Source organism: Rana temporaria, chromosome 3 (assembly GCF_905171775.1).
Source record: "Rana temporaria chromosome 3, aRanTem1.1, whole genome shotgun sequence".
NCBI classification, from domain to species: Eukaryota; Metazoa; Chordata; class Amphibia; order Anura; family Ranidae; genus Rana; species Rana temporaria.
This window is the reverse complement of record NC_053491.1, coordinates 429,006,672-429,023,902: the sequence shown is the minus strand read 5'-3', so window position 1 is coordinate 429,023,902 and position 17,231 is coordinate 429,006,672. Positions and strand designations below refer to the sequence as shown.

The 17,231-nt window shown below is 44.0% G+C and overlaps 1 protein-coding gene across 2 annotated transcripts; it reads left to right on the top strand.

Moving 5' to 3' along the window:
- Positions 1 to 8,695: 8,695 nt before the first annotated feature.
- LOC120933224 (volume-regulated anion channel subunit LRRC8D-like) lies at positions 8,696 to 16,978 on the top strand. 2 transcript variants are annotated; one of them, XM_040346311.1, is made up of 3 exons: positions 8,696 to 8,797; positions 11,099 to 11,251; positions 14,551 to 16,978. In XM_040346311.1, exons 2-3 carry the CDS (start codon positions 11,236 to 11,238, stop codon positions 16,887 to 16,889), a joined length of 2,355 nt encoding a protein of 784 aa, XP_040202245.1. In that variant the 5' UTR covers positions 8,696 to 8,797; positions 11,099 to 11,235; the 3' UTR covers positions 16,890 to 16,978. The 2 variants fall into 2 exon arrangements, with proteins under 2 accessions (XP_040202245.1, XP_040202246.1); XM_040346312.1 differs by lacking the exon at positions 8,696 to 8,797 and having other exon boundaries at positions 10,780 to 11,285.
- Positions 16,979 to 17,231: the final 253 nt, after the last annotated feature.

The following is a 17,231-nucleotide window of genomic DNA, read 5'->3' as shown; positions in this document are numbered from 1 at the left end:
ATACATTTTGCGCAAACCAATCGATCAACGCTTATTGCGATTTTTTTTACCAAAAATAGGTAGAAGAATACGTATCGGCCTAAACTGAGGGAAAAAAAAATTTTATATATGTTTTTGGGGGATATTTATTATAGCAAAAAGTAAAAAATATAGATTTTTTTTTAAATTGTCGCTCTATTTTTGTTTATAGCGCAAAAAATAAAAACCGCAGAGGTGATCAAATACCACCAAAAGAAAGCTATATTTGTGGGGGAAAAAAGGACGTCAATTTTGTTTGGGAGCCACGTTGCACGACCGCGCAATTGTGTGATAAAGCGACGCAGTGCTGAATTGTAAAAACGCCTTTGGGCATTTAGCAGCATATTGGTCCGGGGCTTAAGTGGTTAAAGCGGACCTTCAGTAATTTTTTTAACTTTCCATCTATTAAATCTTCTGCCCTTGTTGTTTTGACTTTGGATAGTAAAGCATTTACTGCCAGTAAATACCTTATACAGCCCACCTGTATCTTGTCTAGTTAAAAGCCTAGGCTTATGACATCCTCCTCCTTCCCCGCCGCCGGCCATTCAGAAAGCGTAGCACACTTCTCGCATGCGTAGTAGGGAACCGGCTGTGAAGCCGCAAAGCTTCACTGCCGAGTTCCCTTACTAGTATAGCCCCCTGCTCCTGTTGAACAGGCGCTGCTTTAAATTTAGTGGGGGGTCTGAACTGTTATTTGGCTCAGACCAGAATGATTTAGGGCAATTTAGCCTCTGTTCCAGCCATGGCTGTGCTAAGAGTATCCACCATTGCTCGCCTGGGGGTGTCATTACCACCCCAGGCCAAGGGTGGCAGCGTCAAGGTGTTTTGAGTGTTCCCCTCGGCAGCGAATCAGTGGGAGTGGTTGCCTGCAGTGCATGCTGGGGAGGGGTACTTAAGGGGCAGACGCCATTGGTGGGGGTCTGTCTGTCGTCCATCCGTGCCCCGTGGCCCGCCTGGCCTGAGGTGCGCTTTCTGAATCCTACTTCCGGGACCATGTTGGCCCGTGGCTGTGGCTTCGTCTGAGGGCCCAGTTGTCTGGCTGGGGCCTGTACTGCAAAGGTGATCCTGTGCTGTCCGTCCTGCGGGAGGAAGCCACCTGATGAAGGAAGCCAGTTGAGGACCTATTCTGGAGAGGGCCGTGCAAGAGGCTGGTACCTTAGGAGAAGGCCTGGAAGCTTCATCGAAGGATGCACCGTACACCAAGAGGCCTGACAGTGTCGCCTGTCGGATCTAAAGTTCTAAAGAATCAAAGAGATCCGGGTGCTGAATCCTGTGGCAGGGGATTCCGGACCAAAGTTTCTCATCAAGAAAGGATGATGAGACTGTACTTTACTTTGTGCGCCATCCCGGCTGCTAGGCCAGTGAGAGGGACCTATCCGGGTGAGCAATACCCACTCTGGCTAGAGTGGCGACAAGAGCTGTATGCTGGAAACAGGAGTGTTTCCTTACTTTGATTATGCACCTGAACCTACCTACCCTTCCACCCCTCATCCTTCTTTTCTTCTAAAGTTCTCCCAAATAAATCCAAGAAAAATAAGTGCATTGTGTGGACATTGAAATTCTTCAGACTATCCTTTCAGGACAGCGAGAACATAGAGGTAACGTGCCACCCAAAATATAACCAGCAGCTCCTACGGGGGTAGTGCTACACTAGGAATCGTAGCAGCACCCGAGACCTGATGGAAACATCTGTGCCGACATGGATTGCTAAACAGGTAAGTATCCCAATCTTAAAAGTCAGCAGCTACAGTATGAATAGCTGCTAACTTAATTTTTCACTAGGGGGAAGAACTCCTCATTAAGAAATGGCATGCATGTGTAGCGCCCCCTTACTTTCAGTATGGGCACTACGCTAAAGTTAATGGGGAATGACAGAGTTACCTTGCTCCCATTCACAATTTGTTTAAATTTGGGACTTCTGCCATTCCAGAAATGTCCACTGGGTCAGTCTGTGGTCCAGGGATGCAATACCATCCCTGGCCAGCAGTTGGCGCCAGAGGGGTTCTGGCGGAGTAAGTTTCTCCAGCAGCCAATTAGAGGAGCTTTTTCCCTCATGGGGCGTGCTGGAGAGGAGTATATCTGTGAAAGGTGTCATGTGTTCTAAAATGTTCGCGGGGTCCCATTCCAGGTGCGGCATCCACCTTCAGGGTGTGCCCATCCATGGACCCCGCCGGCGCGGCCCACTTAGCCAAAGTTGCAGACTACTTGGAACCTCATCCGGAGGTACAAGGGGACCCCAGTGACTTACTGGGTTCCCGGTTCTATTGAAAGGATCCCAGGCTGGGTGCCGTACGATTGGGGAGTCGGTTTGAGGAGGACCCGGAGGCAGGTCGTCCAACAGAGCCTGACAAACCAATTGGGGATCCGGTGACCAGAATACTGACAGGTATGTTGCTGTCATCTGGTGACCAACGCAGAAATCTACTGAGAGGATTTGCTTCATTTATCTACCTAGCTCAGTTATTGTAATTGGCCTGTGGCAGAGGCCTTAGAGCCAGGCCTATGAGATTGGCCCGTTCCTCCCAGAAATCCTAAGTGACATCTCGGCTGCCAGGCCTGTAAAAAAGGGTCTGTCCGGGGGCACTTTACCCACTCAGTTGGAGTGGCGACGAGTTACAAATTGGTACTATGCAGAGCAGTACTGACTGCTCTATTTAATATCCAGGCCTGATACTGCAAGGTTCTTCCTCTCTCTCTTCATCAACCTTGTCCTTCCCAATTTTTGTTGATGTTGGCTGTGTTGGCCTGGAAAATAAAGCATTGGAAAAAAACTTTATTCACTGTCTGGACCTTTGCTCACTGTTTGTTTCCTACAACTGCACCCCTGGGCCATATCAAGGTAACTCAATATGCCGACCCCAAAAACAAACCAGCGGCTCCTGCGGGGGTAGCGCTACACTTGTAGACAGCAAAAGAAAATATAAAATCAGCAGAATAAAAAGGCGGAAAAAAAACATGGCAGATGTTTATAATACAAATTTCTAAATTACATTGGTGACTTTCACCAGACATTCACTAGTAATGAATCAATCACTGACTGTTATTTAAAACACTTATGGGTAGATTCAGGTACGGGCGTGCAATTTTAAGACGGCGTAGCCTAGCGTGTTTACACTACGCCGCCTTAAGTAAGAGAGGCAAGTACATGATTCTCAAGGCACTTACCTCCTTACTTAGGGCGGCGTAGTGTAAACGCGGCGGGCGTAAGGGCGCCTAATTCAAATGGGTTGGAGGGGGGCTAGTTTAATGGCAATGAGGCTTGACCTCCCGTTTTTGACGTTTTTTGGCTACTGCGCATGCGCCGGGCGCCTACATTTCCCAGTGCGCATTGCGGCTAAGTACGCCGTATGGGCCTATTGATTTCGACGTGGACGTAAGCGACGTAAATCCCGATTCGCGGACGACTTACGCAAACGATGTAAAAATTTCGAATTTCGCGGCGGGAACGGCGGCCATACTTGACATTACTATTCCACTAGAGCCTAGCTCTAACTTTACGCGGTCTATCTCTTACGTAAACGGCGTAAAAGTACTGCGTCGGCCTGGCGTACGTTTGTGAATCGACGTATCTCCTCATTTACATATTCTACGCCGACCGCAATGGAAGCGCCACCTAGCGGCCATCCAAAATATTGCAATCTAAGATAGGACGGCGCAAGCTGTCGTATCTTAGATAGGTTTAAGCGTATCTCTGTTTGAGAATACGCTTAAACTTAGGTCGGCGTAGATTCTGAGTTAGGTCGGCTTATCTACTGATAAGCCGGCCTAACTCTTTGTGAATCTACCTAATGGACCTTGAACATTCAGTAAATGTTTGAATGTCAAATGAATTGCTTTAAATAGGGGTTATAGGATTTCAATCAGTTAGGGGCTTGTAGTTTTTCATTCACTTAGAAGCTTATAAGGGCCAATCAGTTCGGGATTTATAGGGGTTTGTTCAGTTTGGGATTTATAGGGGTTCATTAAGTTCGGGATCTTTTGGGGTCCTTTCAGTTAGGAGTTTAAAAGGGTTCATCCGGTTAGGGGCTCATAGGGATCCATTCTGTTTGGATTTTTGTTGGGGTCCTGTCAGTTAGGATTTTAAAAGTGTTAATTCAGTTAGGGGTTTATAAGGGTTCGTTCAGTTGGGGTTTAGATCTATTTTCATGTTATTTTTCCTATGTCCTGCAAGTTTTTGCTACTTGATGGTTGACTCTGGAAGAGTGGTCGGACATGTGTGTACAACATCTGCTATACGAGTACATACACATATATAAATAAAGGTCTGTTTCACATTACTGTATATTGGATTAGTGTGATGGTGGATCTGCTACATAGACAGGCCCCTCTTTATTTGCCTACTATATAAACCAGTTATACATCATGTTATTTATCATAATATGCACTATGAAGAGAGTGTCTGTCATGTGCCCTTAGTAATGAGGTTATTGAATAAAGTAACCACTGGGTAGGAAGATGTTATTTATAATAACAGTTGTACTGGATGTTTCAAACTTCATTTTTGGTGGCCTAAAGCTGAACTCTGGTCAACCTTTAAAAATAACTTGTGGATGCAACTTCCCTGCTCATTTTGTCAATACGGAAGGGGGGGGGGCGATGTAAAGCAGAGGATTACCTACCGTGGGCCAGATTCTCATAGAATCGGCGGCGGCGTAGTGTAAGCCATTTACACCACGCCACCGCAACTTACTGGAGCAAGTGCCGTATTCTCCAAGCACTTGCTCCGTAATTTGCGGCGGCGTAGTGTAAATGGCCCGGCGTATGGCCGCGTAATTCAAAGGGGGCGGCTTGTATTCAAATTAAGCGCGCCCCCGCGCCAATCGAACTGCGCATGCGCCGGGCGAAAAAATAGCCCAGTGCGCATGCTCCAGCTCACGACGGAAAACGTCAATGACGCTGACGTGAGCGTCATTGACGTAAAGTCGTATTCGCGGACGACTAGTAAAACGACGTAACCAACGGAAAAAGACGAACCGACGCCATACTTAACATAGCATACGGCGGACTGGCGTAAGGTTACCCCTCATATAGCAGGGGTAACCTTATGCTTACGGAAACGACAACGACGCGGCGCAAATTCATTCGGGAATCGGCGTATCAGGCTCATTTGCATAGTCAAATGAGAACTGAACGTAAACGCCACCTAGCGGCCAGCGTCGAATTACATCTAAGATCCAACAGTGTAAGTGACTTACACCTGTCGGATCTACGCCGTATCTATGCGAAAATGATTCTAGGAATCATACGCATAGATACCCGGGGCCAAAAACAGAGATACGACGGTGTTTCCTGAGATACACCGTCGTAATTCTTCTGAGAATCTGGCCCCCTGTGTCTAGCTTCCCTCAACAGCCAGCTATTTTCTCCAATTGGTTCCAGCTCCAGAATGTGGGCGGGCACTCATTACCTACAATGAAGACTGGTCCTGCATTGTACATGATGATGTCAGCAAGGGGGCAACTGCACAATGAGCAAAGAGGAGCAGTTTTGGAGGACCAGCCATCCATCCTGGTACCAGTGGAGAAGAAGCCTGAAGAAGTGAGCAATAAGATAAGTATTTCTCTTTACACCAGCCCAAAACTGGGTTTTGCCTTGCCTAACACATCAATCAGTGCAATCAGTTGTACAATCTCCTTTAAACTCACCATACAACTTGCAAACCAAGAGTACAATCTGCTTTGGATTTTTCTGATTGGATATACATTTTCGGTAAAACGTAAAGGAAATTGTACAATCAGATTGTAACTGACATATATTCCCAGTCTTATGCCACGTACACACGATAATTTTTCGGCATGAAAAAAAAACCGTTGTTTTAAAAAAATGTAATTTAAAATGATCGTGTGTGGGCTTCACATCATTTTTCGAGATCTGAAAAGCGACAACATTTTTTTTCGAACATGCTGCATTTTTTAACAACGTTTTAAACAATGTTGTTTTTTCGGATTGTAAAAAATGATCGTGTGTGGGCTAAAACGACGTTAAAAACCTGCACATGCTCAGAAGCAAGTTATGAGACGGGAGCGCTCGTTCTGGTAAAACTAACGTTCATAATGGAGTAAGCACATTCATCACGCTGTAACAGACAGAAAAACGCAAATCGTCTTTTACTAACACAGTCTTACGTGTTGTACGTCACCGCGCTTTGCTAGAGCATTTTTAAAAAATTATGGTGTGTGGGCAACATCGTTTTAATGATGAAGTTGGAAAAACATATTTTTTTCTACATGCCGAAAAACTTCGTTTTTTTTCATGCCGAAAAATGATCGTGTGTACGCGGCATTAGATTTATCAACACACTTCTCACTGCATGGTATTGGTAAATCTAAAGGTGCCCATGCACTTTGGGGTTTATGTATAAAGTGGTTTGTTGTGCAGATGTTACAAACATTCGCACAATTTAGAATGGAGATGCTTTTTTTCTAATATGTTGTAGCGCCTGCCTCAAAGGTCTCCAAACAGTGGCCCTTTGCTTTTATCCTGCCCTTGGGGCACTATTTTATCCACTGATACCAACAATGAGGCATACTTCCCTCCCACTGACACCAATGAAGGCGCACCATTCCTCCAAATGACGCCAATAAAGGAGCACAATTCCTCCCAATGACACCAACAATGGGACACAATTCCTCCCAATGACACCAATGATGGGCCCAATGACACCAATGATGAGACCCAATTCCTCTCAATGAAACCAATGAGGAGGCAAAATGCCTTCCACGGTTACCAATGATGGGACATTGTTTTTTCCACTCATATCATAATCTTTTCTACTCCCAATGGCCACAGTCCGGCCCTCCTAAAGTCTGAAGGACAGTAAACTGGCTCTTTGGTTTGGAGACCCCTGCCCTATATCATCAGTAGGGATGAGCTCTGGCTCTGGCGTGTTCGCACAGTCCACGTTCAGAGCCCGCCAGGAAGTCTGCATGGCGCTGCGCTATTCACAGGCAGGGAGACATTGTCCCGATTCTCGGCTGCAGAGATCGGGAAATGTCTCACTGCCTGTGGTTAGCGCAGCGCCATGCAGACTTCCTGGCAGGCTCTGCACGTGGACTGTGTGAACACACCGGAGCTCATCCCTAATCATCAGCTTTACCCAGTGGCCATGCCAAATTTTCTATTCCATAAATAATTCAATTAGGGAAAAAAATGCAATATGATTATTAGGTGGCACTCATGATATAAGAACATACATACATTAGAGCCCAGGCTCAGACTCAGGTGTCCCAATACTTTTTGGTAATATAGTGTAGGTGTTTGCTGGCATTTAGAAACAGGAGCGTTCAGTCAATGGCCCCTTTCACACTGGGGCGGGAACCAGGGCTCAGAGGCAGAGAAAACCCCATCACTTGTGCATTCAGGAGAGGAGCGTTTCAGCAAAAAAAAAAAAACTGATACACCTAAACGCTAGGTGCTTTTAGCGCTTGAACATTCAATTATGTCAATGAATAGTCTGGCCAACAAAATGAATGAATGTTAAAACACGGCTTTAAGAGCATTTTTTTGTATACTGCTTTTCTCTTGCCAGGAGAAATACCTTCAGAAGAGCTGGGAAAACACGCATGCATGGGACCATAGTAAGTTAAAATTTTTGAGGCGCATGACTGCCATGTGACTACATTAATGGTGGACACCCTGAGTAGGGTTGTCACCTTTTTTGGGACAAAAATTAGGGCCTTACGACCTCTTTTCTATAATAAAATTGAAAGAGCAGTATGTTTTTTTTTTTTTTTACTAAATCGGTGGATGGCGCATCAGACTGATGCTGCATCTGTCCCCCGGGCATCTCTTTACTGAGAACCGAGCCACCGAACACCGCCGATAACTCGGCTCTCATTCCTCCCTGAGCAGAGTGATGCTGACTATAAGTCAGCATCGCTTCTGCTCTACTTCTCATCGCTCATTGGAGCGCTGAGCTGTGGAGGAGCAGGGAGCGGCCATCTCAGCGGCTCGCTGAGACTGCCATCAGTCAGGGCAGCTGGTGGATCCCGACCTAAAAGTCTTGACGACGTGCTGCCCCAACTGATGGCAGTGACGTCAGCAGAAAACGGACTTCAGACTTCAAAACGAATTGCACTCCTGTGACCCATAGGAGAAGCCCAGACTAAAAAGCTCAGGCTTGACTTCTCCTTTAACAACAAGTCCAGTAAAATACCACCCTGGTGGTGACCACATGTATGAGAACCAAACCAACAGGAAAATATTGTTGATCATAGAACCCAATCAACTCGGCATTAATGCAGATAAAAACTGTTTAGTTGCTACAGGAACAAGATATTTTCTTGATAGGAAACCTTCCAAACTAGAAGAGCATATTGAGGAAATGTTAGGACGAAGATGACTGAAGAACTGGATGTGATTTATGGCAATAGAACTGGCAGACGTGTTTCCTTGGTTACACATATTAATTTTTCCTTGGATGTAAGTTTGGGAGGAACGCCAGAAATATCTGGGGACCATTTATCATTATGTTTAGATGAGAAATATGACTTATTTGTGTCCTATATAGTTTATATGGATTGTGTGTACATAGTTTGCTTTACCCGAGAGATCTGATTTTAGGTTTGCTGCTCACAATCAAAATCATATGTTCTGAAAGTTTCAGAGAAGATCTAAATTTCCATTGCCTACATACTGTGTGCTAAAAGGTTTCCCTCTTTACCATTTCAGAAAGCTGGGAGGTATGTACCTGCCTCAGTAAGGACTACCCTGCCTGGAGACGAGGGCCCTGTGGAGTCACACTGACCAGCCTCAAGACTTCATAAATAGGAATGTGGGGGTAAGAACGGGGGTGCCCCCTTGCTGAACTGCACTTCTGCAGCTTTCTGTGCCACCTCGCCACCATCATACTGCAAAGTCCTGTAGGGAAAGGGATATCACCACTCAAGGTAGATCAGATTGAAATGAACCTCTCCTCCGGATTAGAAGCCGCAGGTGCTGGCAATGCGTATAGCAATGAGGATGAGAGAAAATTCTGGACAGCCGCGCTCCAAAAATTTGCCTCTATTCGTAAAAAATAGGATCAAAAATACATGCCACAGCAGAACGGACAGAAGAACTATCAAACAGGGCTTAATCCTGTCCAGAATTTTCTCTCATCCTCATTGCAAAGTCCTGTAGTAACAAAAGATTTGGGAAGTGAAAAGGGGACACAGTCATCTGGCTTTCCCGTGTGTGTCAATTGCCAAAGAGCTGAATACATTGCTGGAATGGAGGGAATATGAAGACATAGGAGCAGATCCACAAAGAGAGTACGCCGGCGTATCTAGTGATACGCCGGCGTACTTTCAAATTTCCCGCGTCGTATCTTTGTTTTGAATCCTCAAAACAAGATACGACGGCATCTGGGTTAGATCCGACAGGCGTACGTCTTCGTACGCCTTCGGATCTTAGATGCAATTCTTCGGCGTCCGCTGGGTGGCGTTCCCGTCGTTTTCCGCGTTGAGTATCCAAATTAGCTATTTCTGACGATCCACGAACATACGAGCGGCCGTCGCATTTTTTTACGTCATCTCTAGTCGGCTTTTTTCGGCGTATAGTTAAAGCTGCTATTTGGTGGCGTACGCAATGTTAAGTATGGCCGTCGTTCCCGCGTATAATTTGAAAAATTAAATTTCGTTTGCGTAAGTCGTCCGTGAATCGGGCTGGAAGTAATTTACGTCCACGTCAAAAAAATGACGTCCTTGCGACGTAATTTAGCGCAATGCACGGCGGGAAATTTAGGAACGGAGCATGCGCAGTTCGTTCGGTGCGGGGGCGCGCTTCATTTAAATGAAACACGCCCCCTACTCGCCAATTTGAATTACGCGCCGTTACGCCGCGAGAGATAGACTACGCCGCCGTAACTTACGGCGCAAATTCTTTATGGATTCGAACCAAACTGAAGTAAGTTACGGCGGCGTAGTGTATCTCAGATACGCTGCGCCGGGGCAGACCTTTGTGGATCTGCCCCATAGGCTGTCCAAGAGGTATCTATGTTCTTTTATTGTAGGGACCAACAACTGGAATCTGACAGGGTTAGTTGAACTCCTGGCAAACGGCTAAATACACAGGTATAACACACATAATAAGGGAGTTGTATTACCCGCTACAAAAATTGCATTTTTGTCTATCCAGTCCTTGTGTATTCAGTATTGCTATATCCCTGAAGCAGTTCCTGGCTTTGTTCCTGCCACCTTGTAGGTCTTTCATGAGACCGCGAACAGCGGTGGAAAAGTTATTGCACTCTCTAGATGTAGTAAGAGCAGTAAAAGTTTATCTGCAGGCTACGGCTATCTTACGGCTAAGATACGTAAAACAGATGTTTTGTTCATTGTGCCAGATGGATTTGACAAGTAATTGTTCAAGCTTATGGTTTAAGAAATTAGGTTCCTCGTTTTCCTGTTTAGGCGCACTCGGCCAGTAGCTTACCGCTAAACTCTGCACTCTGTATGCAGCGCATCCCTGAACTCTGCACTATTTATGAGGCACACCCTGAACTCTGCAGTCTGTGTGTGTGTCCCTCCCTAAACTCTGCACTCTGTACATAATGCCCTTGTGGTATTTAATGACTCTGTTTAGACCCTCCCCCTGTTAGTGAAATTTGACCACACCCACTATTTGATGCAGTTTGGAGGGTGTGTGTAAGGGACGGGGGGGGGGGGTCGGGGTCATCATTGAGTTCCTGTACCTATTTTCTGCGAAAAAAAGCCCTGCTTGTATCCATAGTGGACTCTACATAAACCTACATAAAGAGGGGAAACATGAACGCTTTACTTAAAGTTTGAAGCACCAGTTACCATAGTTGATCTAAAGAAGGGGAACATTTCCTTATCCAGGACATGGACATCACTAAAGAGTCGACTGGGTATCAAACTCTTCCCACTCTTTCCAAAGGTTAAAAAGAATATTTGAGGTGGAGTTCTGCATAATACACAATAAGCCTTTAATTGTCTTGTACGAGTTGTTAGGCTACATATGGCTGACGTGGGAGTAAACTAAAGACCTTCCCGGGGTGAGGCCAAGACACTTTCTTAGTCGCAGTAAGGAAAGTTTTCCAGTAGTGTTTCCAGACTAAAAAAATTGTGCCTTATATTTTAAGAAATATTAGCCGTGGGGAACGAGGTGAAGGGGCCACACATCCTTTCAACTGCTCTGCAGAGATTGCAAAAGATTCACGCTGAGACTTGCCTTGGATTGAGAAAGATCAACATCTGCTGTTCCTTCCTGGTTTTAAAAATGCTCGCCCGAAGAGGTAAGGATTGTCAGTTCAGCAGTACGCGATCAAGGTAAGCAAGACGGCAAGAGTCGTGCAATGACATCTATGATAGGGAATGCTGACTTTATCACAGTTTAACGAAAATAGAGGGCGACCATGTGTGCTGAGCAAACGTGAGCATAGGGAAAAAAAACTGACACCACTCATCGCTAGAAAATTTTAAAAACAACACACTTTATAATTATATGATACAGGCTACACCATTACATGAAGAAACAAAGAATAGGGTAAGACTTAATCTGGGTGGGATAGGAGGGGCATTGGAATGTATTGGTGCTACTTATCTGGGTTTGTCATTTAGGACTCTGCCACCTGCTGGCTGCTAAATATGCTGCACCAACCAATATTATGAATATCTTCTATGCATACAAGCGGATTAAAGTGGATGTAAACCCAAAAAAATGTTTTTGTTTTTTTGATGTCACAATGTAGAGTATAAGATTTCCTATCATCTGTGCCCAGTCTTGCCACACAGAGTTAATCCAGCGCTGAGCAATCCTCTTTTAATGTTCAGTGAAAATTAACAGAATTCCAGATAAAAACTTGCCAAATTATAAAGTCTGTTTCTCTGTTCTTGCTTTGTGTTACAGGTTATTTACATATCCTGGGAATATACAATGAACTTTGGATCACCTCATATTATGATAAACATAACATAACATATGATAAACATGTCCAAGCTCTAGATATGTAAATAAGCTGTAACACAAAGCAAGAACAGAGAAACAGACTTTATAATTTGGCAAGTTTTTATCTGGAATTCTGTTAATTTTCACTGAACATTAAAAGAGGATTGCTCAGGCTTGAATTAACTCTGTGTGGCAAGACTGGGCACAGATGATAGGGAATCTTATACTTTACATTTTGACATCAAAAAAAAAATCCACATCCACTTTAATCTATAACAGGGTTCTGAAAACTACGGCCCCAGGGCCAAATAGAGCCCAGTGTTACCCTTTAAAAAAAATAAATAGAGCCCAGTGTAAGATTTTCAGACTCTGATGGGGTCTATTATATAGGGGCAACTCTGATATAAGGGGGGGGCTTGATGTAAGGTTGACTTTGATAGGGACTCGGATGTAGGGGAGACTTACGTGTATTTGGAATTTCTTTGCTTTGTTTTATTGAAGTTTTTTCTCTGGTGTTCTTAATTACATCCCAAATTTCAGAAAAGTTGGATGCAAAATCTACATAAAAACAGAATGCAATGATTTGCAAATCTCATAAAACAATATTTTATTCACAAAAGAAAATAGAAAACATATGAAATGTTTCAACTGAGAAAATGTACCATTTTAAAGAGGTGGTTCCCCTAAAAATAAACTTTTAACATTGCATTTCCCACATTAATGACAATTAGAATCGGCTGGTTTTATTAAAAAAAAACTTCCGTAAGTACCGTTTGCTATATGCGTTCTCACCGCCACTTCCGGGTACGATGGTGGGGATGGGCGTTCCTAATTGATGGACAGGCATCCGACCGACGCATACATCGCGTCACGAGATGCCGAAAGAAGCCGAACGTCGGTGCGCATGCGCCGTATAGAGTCGCACCGACGTTCGGCTTTTTTCTGCATCTCGTGACACGATGTATGCGTCGGTCGGATGCCTGTCCATCAATTAGCAAACGGTACGTACGGATGTTTTTTTTTAATAAAACCAGCCGATTCTAATTGTCATTAATGTGGGAAATGTAATGTTAAAAGTTTATTTTATGGGGAACCTCCACTTTAAGAAAAAAAATAAGGTAACTTTGATATTGATGGCAGCAATGCGTCTCAAAGTTAGGACAGGGCAAAAAAAAAGCTGGCAAAGTAAGTGGTACTAAGGAAGAGCTGGAAGAACATTTTGCAACTAAGTATTGTACAAACAAATGTTACAATTCATGGAGCTTAAAAAATAAACTACCCTTGCTCTAGGGCAGTGGTCATCAACCCTGTCCTCAGCGCCCATTAACAGGCCAGGTTTTATGTATTACCTTGGGGAGATGCAGACTGGAATACTGCAATCACTGAGCAGCAAATGATATCACCTGTGATGTATTTCAGTTATCTTGCAAACCTGGCCTGTTAGTGGGCCCAGGGTTGATGACCACGGCTCTAGGGCACTCCCCAGACTGCACCTTTTTAGGGTGCCAGGAAAAAGTAATTTTCACTGCTACTCCAGGCAAAAATTTGAATTTAACCTAGTACCCTTCTCCAGAGGTATATACTGTAGGATAGTGTCATTCAACATACTGAGTTTTTCTAGAAAGAGAGTACGGAGAGGTTTCAGATCATCTCTGTCTAATTAAAAGTCTGTAGAGAGTTATTAAAGTGTTACTAAACCCACAACAGTAAAGTCTGTATATGCAGTAAAGCATGCTTGTTATACTCACTGTGGAACCTAAGGGGTTATTCCTCCCCACTGTGCAAAAAAGCTGTTTAATCCTGTCTTCTCTGATTCTCCCCTTGTTTTACTGTCCCCAGTCCATCTGCCGACATTACAGAGGCTTGGGGGCACTCTGCACATGCTTAGAGTGGTGTGAATTGCTAGAGTTTTTTTGGGGCGGGAGGGTGCATGTGATCAACATGGGGTCAATCATCACTCTCTAGACAGAGGGTCAGGGGTCATGCAGCCTCAAAGGACAGTCAGAGGAGAATGAAAACTCTTCCCACAAGCGTTAACCAGTGCTCGTCCAGACACTAAAAGAAGTCACAAGACTGCTATATACTGCTGATGGGAAAAGGTATTTAGCGGTTTATATTTACTAAAATAATTGCATTTCCATGTTCTGTGGGAGACCAGATATAGTGAATGCAGGGTCCTGGGTTTCGTTACACTTTAAGAGCGGAAAGAGATGGATGGATGTGTTAGTTGTATCTGTTTTCATTTGAGTTTTAGATATCTAGCTGTGTAAGAAACATCTGTTTGGGAAAGCAGTTATGATTAGCATTGAAAACCTGTGAGAAGGCTCTTCTGTCTACTCACGAACTAAAGTTGATGTTTGCCTATTCTCACTGTGGGTACAACACCTTGAGCCTATTAGATGGCCTCTATTAAAAATAAAATAAAAAATAGGAATGAAAATGGTTAGAGAACTTTCCCCATTTGTTACTGTTCCCTTGGAAATTTGCTAGTATCCATCTCAGCTGCACTTTCCCTATCCACTGGACCAAACTCAGTTTTTGGTCCATCTAAGATCTCTCTGGGCAATTACAAACCACATTGTAACCAAATTGTTAGGGTTTTTTTTTTTCGTTTCTCCATGATAAATCATTTGTATTTAATTTCAGGAATGATAACTGTGAACGAGGCCACCAGCTTGTCCGAATCCCAGGCCCATTTCAAGGCCCTAAAACCATGGTGGGACGTTCTGATGGATTATCTTCTTGTTCTTATGCTTATGGCGTCCTTCTTTTCTGCCACTCTCCTTATAATAACGGATAAGGTTGTGTGCATGCCAAAGACAAAAGAGCCTGACAAGTATTTAGTAAGTGAGTTCAATGAAGCAAGGATTACGCCTTCAATATCTCCAAGACAGATTGGCCATTTGACCAACTTGGACTATCAGCAGTACACGTATGTAAGTGTTGTTTGTTACCACAAGGTGGTACCTTGGCAGTCCAAATATTTCCCTTATATGGCACTTATCAACACTTTGGTTTTACTTGTCGGCAGTAATTTTTGGTTTAAGTACCCAAAAACCTCTTCTAAAGTTGAGCACTTTCTTTCCATTTTGGCCAAATGCTTTGAATCTCCATGGACTACTAAAGCACTTGAGGAAACTAGCGACCAACCTCCACCAGAGATGAACCGTATAAAATCCAGCAGCACACGCTCTATGGACTATTCGCCTAAAACACCATTGCTCAGAGAGGTTAGATTTCCTGCCATTCATGCCCCAGTCTCCACAATATTGGATAAAAAAGAGGAAGAACAGGCTAAAGCTTTGTTTGAGAAGATACGCCACTTCCGTTGCCATGCTGAAAACTCGAATGCCGTCTACAAAGTTTACGTAGCGCAGACTGTGTTTAAAGTGATGGCAGTGCTATTAGTGCTTGGGTATGCACTTAGCTTGATGGGATCATTCAGTTTCCAGCATACCTGTAAACCTGGAATACAGAATCTCATGGGATATTCTACGTTCACCTGCACACACAACTTGGCGTTCATACTGGAAAAAATTCTGTTGACTTATGTTCTATTTCTCTGCCTATATGCATTTTTGTCTTTGTATGCTTTAGTTTGGCTATTCAGAAGTTCACTCAAGACGTACTCTTTTCAAAAACACAGTGATGGGACTGGTTTCGGAGATATTCCTGATGTCAAGAATGACTTTGCCTTCATGCTGCACATGGTAGACCACTACGACTCATTGTTCGCCAAAAGATTTTCAGTATTTCTTTCAGCTGTGAGTGAAGGACGGCTCAAAGAGCTTGCACTAAACTCCGAATGGTCAAAGGACAAGTTGAAAGATAAAATATTCAAGGATGCCAAAGGACGGTATGAACTGCAACTTTCAATGTTACCTGCAATACCAAAATCTGTTTATGAACTAAATGAGGTTGAAGTTCTTAAGCTGGAACTAATCTCTGCAAGGCTTCTAGGAGCAGTGTCCCAGCTGAAGTCTCTCTCCGAGCTTCACATCAGCCATTGTTCTGTCAAAATGGACCCTGATGCACTTAGTTTTCTTCAACAGAGTGTGAAAACCCTTAATGTCAGATTCACAGACTTGGAGGAGCTCCCATCTTGGATGTACTCTTTAAAGAACTTACAGGAACTGTACCTATCTGGCAACCTCAACTGTTCCAGCAATAAAACCATTTGTCTGCAGTCCTTGCATGGACTTCGTGGTCTTCGATCTCTTTCTTTGACAAGCAACTTATCCCACATACCGTCAGCTGTAATGGATGTGGCTTGCCAGCTGTCTAAGCTAATCATACAGAACGGAGACACTGAGCTTGGCTCATTAGGCCAACTAAGAAAGATGAACCACTTGGTGGAACTCAAGCTCATTCATTGTAAGATCTCAAAAATCCCCAGTGCAGTTACTGGCTTAACAAGTTTGCAATGTATAGATATGACATCCAACCTCATCCAGAATGTTGATGAACTTGGTACCCTTCAACGCCTTCGAAGTCTGACCATATTGAGATTGTGCCGAAATGCCATATTTCGACTTCCACCATCTATTGAACTTTTGCGTAATTTGGAGGAACTTTCCATTTCGCATAATAAGCTTGATAACTTGCCAATCTCCCTCTTTAACATGGTTAAGTTGAGATATTTAGATGTTGGCTATAACCTTATCAGAGTTATCCCTCCAGAAGTTGTTCACCTCACACGTCTAGAGACGCTGGTAGTTACAGCTAATCAAATCTCTTACCTGCCACACGAGTTGTTCCGCTGCTCTAGGCTCAGGTCTCTCTACGCAGGTTCTAATAAACTGTCCAGTATACCCTCTGAGATTGGACAGCTGCCTTTGCTGTCTAGCTTGGATATTACAGGTAACAATCTAACAACCTTACCAAAGGAGATCTGCAACTGCTTACAAATGAAGAAGGGGGGGCTGGATGTGGAGGAGCGTGTGCTGGCAAGCTTTCCTGAGGAACTGAGAGTCAAGTATATGTGAATGGTTATCCTAACTGGACCATTTTGAAAGTGTAATGTCGCGTACACACGACCATTTTTAATGGTCTAGAAAAAAACAAAGTTTTTTTCAACCCGATTACTGTTAAGCCTGCCTTGCCTACACACAATTGTGAAAAAAGAAATGCTCTACCAAAGCGCGGTGACCTACAACACGTACGACGGCACTATAAAGGGGAAGTTCCATTCGGATGGCGCCACCCTTGGGGCTGCTTTTGCTGATTTTGTGCTTTTCAGTCTTCGTGCTTTTCAGTCTGTTACAGCGTGACGAATGTGCTATCTCCATTACGAACACTAGTTTTACCAGAACAAGCGTTCTCTTCTC